This window comes from Phodopus roborovskii, unplaced genomic scaffold (genome assembly GCF_943737965.1).
Source record: "Phodopus roborovskii unplaced genomic scaffold, PHOROB, whole genome shotgun sequence".
In the NCBI taxonomy this organism is placed as follows: domain Eukaryota; kingdom Metazoa; phylum Chordata; class Mammalia; order Rodentia; family Cricetidae; genus Phodopus; species Phodopus roborovskii.
The window spans coordinates 13,701,614-13,711,387 of NW_026126578.1; the positions used below are offsets into that span (position 1 = coordinate 13,701,614).

A 9,774-nucleotide genomic window follows, 5' to 3' on the forward strand; every position below is an offset into this window, starting at 1 on the left:
CCTTCAGAGGAAGAAATTAATAACCTGGAGAGTAAATCCAGGAACCCATAACAATTAAGTTTCAAACCGAGTTCTAAGAACAAGTAGGACTTCAAAGAGTGGCTAATGAGCCCACGAAGCCTGCAGAGGACCTTACCAAAGGCACAAAGACCTCTCCCCCCCCCCCAGGAAACAGAATGCAGACTAGAGGACCCGCACACATAGGGCAGGTACCTATGATGAGCACGGTATGCTCAGCTAGCAAGATGCCACAAGAGGACAAGTCATTGCAGAGGTGACAGTAATAATTGCATGTCCCCAGAGACTTAGAAAATTCTGAATAAAGGTGTTAAGAAAACGAGGACATGCAGGAAGGATCCCAATGTTCCACTGTCCTAGTGTGGTTCAGTCGACTACAGTCCAGCAGAGAATCCAGCCGGCAGATGGCTGAGCAGCGCCCCACAGAGGCCACTATTGTAGCAGAAGAGCCCTAAGAACTACAACTCCCAGAGTGCCTCGGGAGCACAAACTACAACTCCCAGAGAGTCCAGGGAGCAACACTCTCCATAGTTTCCTCCGGTCACCCCTCTTACTGTCTTCAACCCGACCCAGCCGGACACCTGGCACGTGACCCCCGCGTGAGTGAGGACGCTCCAGCCAAGAGTCCCTGGAGGCGGGGCTCGAACCTCATTGCTAGAAAGGAGACCCCAAAGGAAGAAACTGATCTTGACAATCTCGGAGTGATTGGAGTTGATGGGACGGGAACAGAGCGAACTAGGCTGCTGACCAATCAGCGTTCAGGGCAAGGAAAGGGGCGATGGTTCTTCGGTCACATGCCGCGGGGTCTAGTGGGAGGAGCAGTTGCTCAGCAGCCTCTCGCCGCTTCCTGTTTCCGGTTTTTGGAGCAGGGAGCAGAGCGACGCTTTGGGGAGCGCTGGCCTCAGACAGGAACGGAGGACTGGGGTCTGCGGCCCGCCGCTCTCTGGCCGCGTGTCCCAACCCCAGGGCCACACTCTTGGGGGCTTCTTACCTTCAGCTGCTGCGTTTTCCGTGACACGTGAGTGTGGGGGGCGTGGAGGAGGAGGTGGGCCGGGGTCCTTGCGCCAAACGAGTTGCAGTCCTAGAGTCTTGCTCGGTTGGTTCTAGCCGAAGACCCGGCTAGGGAGCCGTAGAGCCCAGAGGAGACGAAAGGCGGGAGGACGGAGAGCGTCAGACTACCAGGAGTGAGGACTTCCAAGATCAGAAAGGGATTTAAGATGTTTTGAAGGTGGGGGAAATTAAGTGCCACGTGGGAGACGTGAGAAGTGTTACTGGGTGCTTGTTGAAAGAATTTTGACCTGTATCGTGGAAGTAAAGGGGCGTCGTGGCATCATTGGCTAAAGTATGGCTTTGAGCAAATGGAAGGCAAGAATTCCCAGGATCCTGGAAGAAGTTCGAGGAACATGTGTTAGCTTGGTGTGGAAAAGAGTAACAGAGGGATTAGCTATGTTTCTTCGTTTGAAGCCCAGAGCTACTTCCCTGAGGCTCGTTCAGCGTTGGGCCGTTTCTGCCAGTTCATACTGATCTTAGAAGGGTCGAGGAGGAAGAAGCTAAAGCCTTCCATTAAAAAATGGAAAATGGCCATGAGTGGGATAGTGTGAGGATAAATGGTGTCTGCAGTTTCCCAATCCCTAACTTAGTCATTGGCTGTCCTGTAAAGGAGAATGTTTCAGCATTACCAATAGATCTGTTTCTGTAGAGTAAGGAAATAGAAGGATTTCAAGCTCATAAGATCCTGTGTCACACATTGAAAATGTGTGCACTTTGAGGATCTGTTTGTGGCATATTAAAAAGGGACTTCCCAGCTTGAATTCCATACTGTTCTCTCCGTGTGCCTATGTTTATCAGAAGTTTGCCAACAAATGCCTTTGTGTCATTAGTCATCTAGGTTGCGCTAGGAACTTCAACCATTTAATATTTGTATAACCCAGAACAAGTAACTCGGGGCATCTGTAAGCCTCGGTTCCCTCGTCTTGCTTTTCCAAGATGCAGAACTAACATAATGAACAAAAGCATCTGTGATATACCCCACACTGAATCAAAAAGAAGCAGCTCAAACTTACAGTCAAATCTTTCTCTTGGTTTTTCCAGACAGAGTTTCTCTGTGTCTTTCTGGCTGTCCTGAAACTCTAGCTCTGTAGACCAGACTAGACTTGAATTCAGAGACCCTCCTGCCTCGGCCTCCCAGGTGCTGCAACTAAAGGCATGTGTCACTACCGCCCTGCTTACAGTCAAATCTTAAGCTAGAAAGAATATAAAATCAGTCCTCTTTTTGGACAAATAAGCAAATGACAAGTCATTCGGTTTATCCAATGTCTACCACAGCTTGTTTTAATTCTCATCCCTTCCCAGTTCTGTGAAGTTTTTTTGCCCTCACTTGGGAAGAGAAAGCAGCAACAGTTAACAAATGAGGAACCAACTTTGAGGCCACAGTGCATGCCGAGCATTCATTCTGTGAGAGAATCCCTCCAAAATGTGCTCCTGGGGAAAAAAGAGCTTCGGAACCCAGACTGTTAACGCGTTCAATTCGATCCTAAGAGAACTTAAGGAAAACGGCGCAGAGTTAGTTAACAAAAGGACCTCTCACTCCCAGTGATTTGACTGGTTAAGCTATGTGTTGAGCAATAGGTGAGTTTAGGGAAGGCAAGAGCTTAAGCCTGAGCAGTCCTTACACTCTAGTTAACTCTGTGAGGAGTTGCTCCTCTTTCCTGCTTTGTTTTAAAAAAAAAAAGAAAGGCAACTGTTCTTTGGCTTCTACTGCCATCCCAAAACAATTATGAAAGATGTATATGATGACACGTAGAACTTGAGCTCTGGAGCCATTTATCTTGCTTACTCCATTAGCTGTGTTGTTGGTGTTTTTTGTTTGTTGTTTGATTTTTAATCTGTGAAATAGAGATGGTTAAATTTACTACATAAGGTCTGGGGAGGATTGATTAATTGATGCATGTTAAGTATTTCAGGTAATACCTGGCTGAAGGCTGTCACTGTTAATGTGTTTTATAGTTCAGATGTGTTAGAGAGCCTTTGGCCTCTCTTGGCCACCAGTGAGTACTGTGTGGAAATGCCTTGTTTGTGTTTCTGTAGTTTGAGGTTTGGGGTATGTAAGGTCAGGTAGATAAGTTCCCAAGCATTTGTTACCTTCCTTGCACATGGGAAATAGGAACTCAGATTAAGTTTCAGGGAGAAAGGGAAATCCAATTAGATCACAAGGTTGGAGCATCCATTTTCTTGTCATAAGGACAGTCTGCAAGAGTTAAATGTCTCAGAAAAAAAACAGTGAAACTGAAATAATGAACAATGTCAGTGGCCTGAAGGATTACTGATAGATAGGAGTGAAACTTTCCGCAAGCTATTGCCTAGTTATGAAGATGATACAGGGATATCCAACTTTTCAACATAGAAATATGACATGGTCATCTACAAACATGTAGGGCTGCATTCACAGATAACCTGAGGGTGTGTCTCATGGGCCATACATAGACCTGTTAGAATAGTACAGACAGTAAGTAAATATAGCAGTGTAGAACTGTAGAGTGTAGAAGGACAGCCATCTTGCGGAAAGTCTAAAGCCCTTGAGATCTGTGACCTGGAGAGGCTGGGGTGGGTTTTGGAAGACTTCTAAGCCCTTGTTTTGACCCAGTTAGGTTCCTTCTATGATTGGGTGGTTTTCCCAGGGAAATGATGTATAAGTAACTGAGGTGAGTTGAGGTGCTGTGCCTATTTCACCACATCTCACATGCTTCCAATGAATGTGAAGAAAGATTGCTGGATGCTCCCAGAACACTGCTATGTTAAAGTTCCTTCCTCTCCTGCACATCTTTCCATTAACTTCGAGCAGGACATATTGGAGGATCTGTTTGTACCATGATTGGAGCATTTTAGTGAAGGCCACACTATTTGTAAACTAGTATTTAACTTTGAATAATGGAGTAGTACAATGGAAATTTTCATCAAGCAGTAAGAAAGCAAAGATGGTTGCACCCAAACTATCATAATTATTTTAATTTTCTTACCCCCAAAGTTTGTTTTGTTTTGTTGGGTTTTTGTTTTATGGAAGTTTTTGAGACAGAGTCACTCACCATGTATCTCTTGCTGGCTTCAAGCTCACGGAGCTCCATATGCCTCTGAGGGCTGAGATTTGAAACATTTGATACTACGTTGGACATAGTTTTGAAGCAGATTCATGCTTTTTGTATGCATAATCAAAATACCATTAATTTTTGCAGTCATGTGATTTATGTTTTCTTTCTCTCCGGAACCTGCCTTCACCTTCAATGTCCTCTTCCAAAAGGATGCTCCCCTTCTCTGGCTGTTGGAGGACTGATCTGTTCCTGTTGCTAGTCCTGGCTTTGGCTGTGAGTGAATCCTGGCAGGCAGAAGAAAAGTCTTGTGACCTGATAGGAGACAATGATAAGGAGTCAAAGCAAGAGCAGGCTCTCCTGGAGAGGCTACGGCCACTGTTTAACAAAAGGTAGAGGGGAAGAGCCTTAAAGTGCTGTCTTTACTAGGGGTTGTTTCTTTTTACTGACTGGACTTGAGCTTCAGTGTGGAAGGAGTGCATGCCCAATATGGATTCTAACCTGGATTTTGGCAGTGTTAGTTTTATTTGATTATAATACATTGCCCCCTTAGCAACAGACCAAATTCCCAGCCATGTGATCATGTGTGTTTTTCTTATCTTTCACAGAAAAATAACCATTTCTAATGACTGGCTCTAAAACATCAACTTGTAGAAACCAGAACATGACTTGATAGCTTCATATCTTAAGACTTTAGAAACATCAAACAGACATACTTAAGATATGCATATCTAAGTATGTCTTCATCACTGTCAGGGGGTCTTCAAATATAAAAATGGTCCTTAAGCATAGGACTGTCCCTTGCTGTAGTGAAATAGCCAACACTTTTGCATAGCTACAATAGGTATGCTAGAATGTGTAGCTGTTTGGGGTGGTATATTTATCAGCAAGTAGGACAGTCTATGGAGATGTAAATAACTCATAAGTCAACAAATAAGCATTTTGTACATTGGTTGTCATCAAAAGGAGGGATGTGGTTTTTCCTGTTTTGGTAACTAGTGATATTGTTCTTTCTCTCCCTACTTGTCTTCTGCAGTTTTGAGAGCACTGTGGGCCAGGGCTCAGACACATACAGCTATAGATTCAGAGTATGCCGGGAAGCTGGCAACCACTCCTCTGGGGCAGGCCTGGTGCAGATCAACAAAAATAATGGGAAGGAGACGGTGGTCGGGAGAATCAACGAGACTCACCTCTTCAATGGAAGTAAGTATTTCCTGCTGACTAATCCCACGGCAGTCCTCTAACAATACTGTATGTGTTGGCCTTTCCCCAACTTTTTGAGTGTGTCATGTGATATGGAATTTGCTCTACCTGGACTGTACCTCAGTGCCTGGTTCCACAGCTGGTCTGGAGGCACAGCTCAGGACATCTCTGTTTAAAGATAGTGCAAAACTTTAACAAAAAGAATATAAAATTGGAGAAAAGGGTCAGGGTAAAACATTTGCCCACATGCACAAAGTTCTGGCTTTGACCCTTAAAGTCACAGAAAGAAAGATGGAAGGAAGGGATAGAGGGGGAAACTGAATGAATGAAAGGAATATGAATCTGCCAGAATTTTACATAGCCTGGAGTCCTTCTAGTCACCCAAATATTTAATGAGTTTCATACCAGCCACCACCATTTCTCATCAAATTAACCACATTTGCCAGTTGAATTTTAAAGTGCCTCTTTATACTAACCAGTAAGTATTTAAGGTAAAAGAAATTCACCACCTACTTGTACTAACATAGTTGTGTTTTTCAAATGTCATGAAAGTGTATGCTGGAAGGGAGCACTTGTGGCTTGATTTCTTCCCATAAGCGGATAAATTATTATATGTAAACAATAAAATAAAATATGCTAGTGCATTCTTGACCCAAATCATCATTTTCCTAGTATGGTGGTATCTTAGCCATTGTTCTGTGGTTGTGAAGAGACACTATGACCAAGGCAACTGTTATAAAGAAAGCATTTAATTGGAGGCTTGCTTACAGTTTTGGCAGTCCACTGTCACCACAGAGAGGAGCAAAGCATGGCAACATGCAGGCAGACATGGAGGTAGAGAAGAAGCTGAGAGTTCTACATCCTGACCCATAGAGAGACTCTCCTGACCTGGGCTTTTGAAACCTCAGAGCCCACCACCAGTAACACACTTACTCCAGCAAGGCCACACCTCCTAATGCCTACAATCCATTCAAACAATTCCACTCCTTGGTGACTGAGCCTTCAAATCTATGAGCCTGTAAGGGGCCGTTCTTACTCAGACCACCACAGGTGATTGTGAGGCACTAGCTCACTGGTTATAATCTCAAATGCAAAGTTAAAAGCATCCTTACCTATTCATTTCACATGGTGGTTAGTCAAGCAAGATTTTGCAAAGAACTTGAAAAGTAGTAAATACAAAGGAAGAGAGATGTATTCCCAACTCAGTAAACATCCACTTTGAATTTATCTATGTTATCTTGGACTAGCTTCATCCGGGACCTCCTCTCCTTTTACTGTGTTGAGAAAATGTGCATTACTGTTAAAAGCACAGATAACTGTTTTTACCCGTTCTGTTGCCTACCTTTAATGTAAAAAATAGGATTAATCTTAAGTTATCTATTTCTTATTGTCTAAAACAAGAAAACACAAAGTTTTATCAAGAAACAAGTTTTAAGGCCAGGCATGGTGGCTCATGCCCCTGTGACTCCCAAAACTTGGGAGGCATAGGTAGGAAATGACAAGTTTGAGGACAGCCTGATCTATGTAATTAGTGAATTAAGGCCAGCCAATGCTACATAGCAAAACTCTTGTCTTTTAAAAAAGAGTTTTAGCTTAGCATTCAGTTGTATAGATCATACTAATTAACATTAATTAAAAGCAATTTTGGTAGCTAATTCCACTCTGCCATACCCATTGTTGCCTCTGCTTCCTCTGCACTCCATATTGTCATTGTTTTTGTCTTTCCTCAGGTAATTGGATCATGCTGATATATAAAGGGGGTGATGAATACGACAACCACTGTGGCAAAGAACAGCGTCGAGCCGTGGTGATGATCTCCTGCAACCGACACACATTAGCGGTGAGGTCCCCTGGGGTGTAACAGATTGAAAGGTCAGATGGGGTGGGGGGCACAAGTCTGTGTGAAGTGGATGTGAGAAAACTAACTGAAATTTTCAGTATGCCAGATTCGCACTGTACATGAAGAATGGGCCACATGGGCTACTTAACCAGGAGCAAATGTTTGGGGCTTATTTATGGAGGGGTGGTCTTGTTCTTTGGATGCAAGCTGAAAGAAAACATCTTATACATAATTACTGTTTGGTCCTCTCATCATCAGGGCAATTTTAACCCAGTGTCTGAGGAACGAAACAAAGTCCAAGATTGTCTGTACCTCTTCGAGATGGACAGCAGTGTAGCCTGTTCACCAGAGGCTTCTCACCTCAGTGTAGGCTCCATCTTACTGGTCATGTGAGTACTTTCTGCCTCTTCAGTATGTGTGTATTCTACATACATAAAATCACAGGGGACTGACTCTAAAGTAAGTCCAGACAAGATGAAAGAAATTAAACTGGGGGATGTAGCTTGGTGGCATAGTACTTGATCAGTATGCATGAGGTCCTAGGTTTAATCCCTGGCAGTGGCAAAAAACACAAGGAAAAAAGCAAGTTGTGGAGACAATCTCACTATGTTGCTGTGTCTGGCCTCAAACTCAAGAGCATCACCTGCCTCTGCCTCCCATGTGCTGGGGTTAATGGTGTGTGTCTGACCAGACCTGGCTTTTTAAAACTTAAAGCAATTAAATGCTTAGTCTCAGGAATATTTATATTTGGAGGTGCATTGTTTTTCCTCTTAATGAGACAGGGTCTCACTTTGTAGCTCTGGCTAGCCTGAACTGAAATCACTATGTAGACTTAAGGTGGCCTCAAACTCAAAGATCCCGTAGCCTCTGCCTCCAGAGTGCCAGGACTAAAGGTGTACACCACTATACCTGGCTTGTGTTTTCCCAGGAAGGCTGGACAGTTTTTAGTACAGTACTGTCCTATTACGTCAGTAGAACTTTGAAGTAAGGGAATAGAATGTGTTTAATGGTGATTCCTGGCAGTTAGAATCACTACCAAGTCTTCCCCTGGGTACCAGATTCCCCTCCTCCCACCCCCCTGCCTGGAGTGTTTCGGTCAGATTGGCAGTGTTCCTAGCAGGTTTTCTAAGTACCAGCTCTTGTTTTGCTTTCATAGAGTACAGTTTAGGAAACAAGAATACTGAATATAAAGGTTAGCGTTGGCCTTCTCAGTAGCTTAGAGGTATGTGATGCCACTTCAGGGCTGATACATTTTAAGTGTGTGTTCTTTCCTCCAGATTTGCATCATTGGTTGCTGTCTACATTATTGGAGGTTTCCTTTACCAGCGACTGGTGGTGGGAGCCAAGGGGATGGAGCAGTTTCCCCATTTGGCCTTCTGGCAAGATCTTGGCAACCTGGTAGCTGTAAGTAGCCGTTAGTTTGAATTAAGCCTTGGGTTTTGGGTGTTCTCTTTGTCACAATCTGAGACCATGTGATCTGTCTTGCTCTATAGGAGTATCTTTCCTTTGCTTTTCGCCCCACAGGACGGTTGTGACTTTGTGTGCCGCTCCAAACCCCGCAATGTGCCTGCTGCCTATCGTGGAGTTGGGGATGACCAGCTGGGGGAAGAATCAGAAGAAAGGGATGATCATTTGCTACCAATGTGATTGCACTTTTAATGTCCAGCCACCTCTTCAGTCCCCAAACCAAAGCATACACAGCCAGACTTCTCAAGCCGTCTCCTCATCTCTCGCCTTGCCCTTAACACTCTTGCTTTCCAGTTGGCTTTTGATTTGACCCTAAACTGCCTCCTTTTGCTCCTATTGTTTCTCCTCTGCACAAATACAGTGGAAGGTAGACATAGGGTCTTTGGGGTTGATTCTTGTGCCGTCAGGAAGAGCAAGGACAGCTAAATGGACAGAAAGCCAGGAAGGAGCCCTGTCTGTCTAAACACTTTCACATTGAGACACTGGATTTAATTAAAAAAGAAAGAAAGAAAGAAAAGCAAAGATTACTTGTACCTTTGATTGCTTCCTGTTGTCGATGTCCCTGTAGCAGTCTGAGGGTCTGAGTGTGACTGCATAGTTGCTTTGCAGTGCTTACCTGGCTTTAGCCCAAATACTGCCATTTGCTTTGAGCCTAGAGTGACTCACTTAAATATCCCTTGTGTGGGATTAGGATAGGAAAAATGTGAAATTTCCCAACTGCAGGATTCTAAGGTGCCATCACACTGTTTATAGGTCTTTCCATGGCTTAATAGCTAGAATTGGACTCTGAGCTGTTGTTATAAATCCTTATGTAGCCCAAGTACCTAATCAAGCAGTCCTACTAAAGGACATACACCCATGCTCTAGAGGCCCCAGAACCTGTTACCTTGTGGTGGGATTTCCGGTTTCCTTCTGTTTACAGGAAAAGCTGGTAAGCCTGTTATTGCTCACTTCGCTCTACGCGTACTTCTCAACTTGTGTTGCACTTTTCTCACAGGTCTGTAGTTTGGCTTTTTGTATTTTTCCCAATCTTATAGAAAGGGAATGGAAGCAGAAGTGGACGTGGAGGGCTCTGTAGTTCTCTGCCTGGGTAGAGGACACTGCTGCTCCTGTCCTCCTGCTGGCTCAGGGAAGTGTCTTACCCACGCACCTATGAGAAAAGGC

At 44.1% G+C, this 9,774-nt stretch overlaps 1 protein-coding gene across 1 annotated transcript; it reads left to right on the top strand.

Moving 5' to 3' along the window:
- The first annotated feature begins 784 nt into the window (after positions 1–784).
- M6pr (mannose-6-phosphate receptor, cation dependent) lies at positions 785–9,644 on the top strand. The gene is made up of 7 exons (XM_051203779.1): positions 785–1,036; positions 4,313–4,492; positions 5,137–5,303; positions 7,034–7,143; positions 7,402–7,532; positions 8,421–8,547; positions 8,668–9,644. The coding sequence occupies exons 1-7, from the start codon at positions 813–815 to the stop codon at positions 8,788–8,790; spliced, it is 1,062 nt and encodes a 353-aa protein (XP_051059736.1). The 5' UTR covers positions 785–812; the 3' UTR covers positions 8,791–9,644.
- Positions 9,645–9,774: the final 130 nt, after the last annotated feature.

What these genes read in the sequence shown, in the direction of transcription:
- M6pr (XM_051203779.1), top strand. Translation starts at nt 813, where the DNA reads ATGCCGCGGGGTCTAGTGGGAGGAGCAGTTGCTCAGCAGCCTCTCGCC. An exon ending in TGCTGCGTTTTCCGTGACAC is followed by an intron (nt 1,037 to 4,312) that starts GTGAGTGTGGGG and finishes CTCTTCCAAAAG; the next exon opens with GATGCTCCCCTTCTCTGGCT. An exon ending in ATCTTGGCAACCTGGTAGCT is followed by an intron (nt 8,548 to 8,667) that starts GTAAGTAGCCGT and finishes TTCGCCCCACAG; the next exon opens with GACGGTTGTGACTTTGTGTG.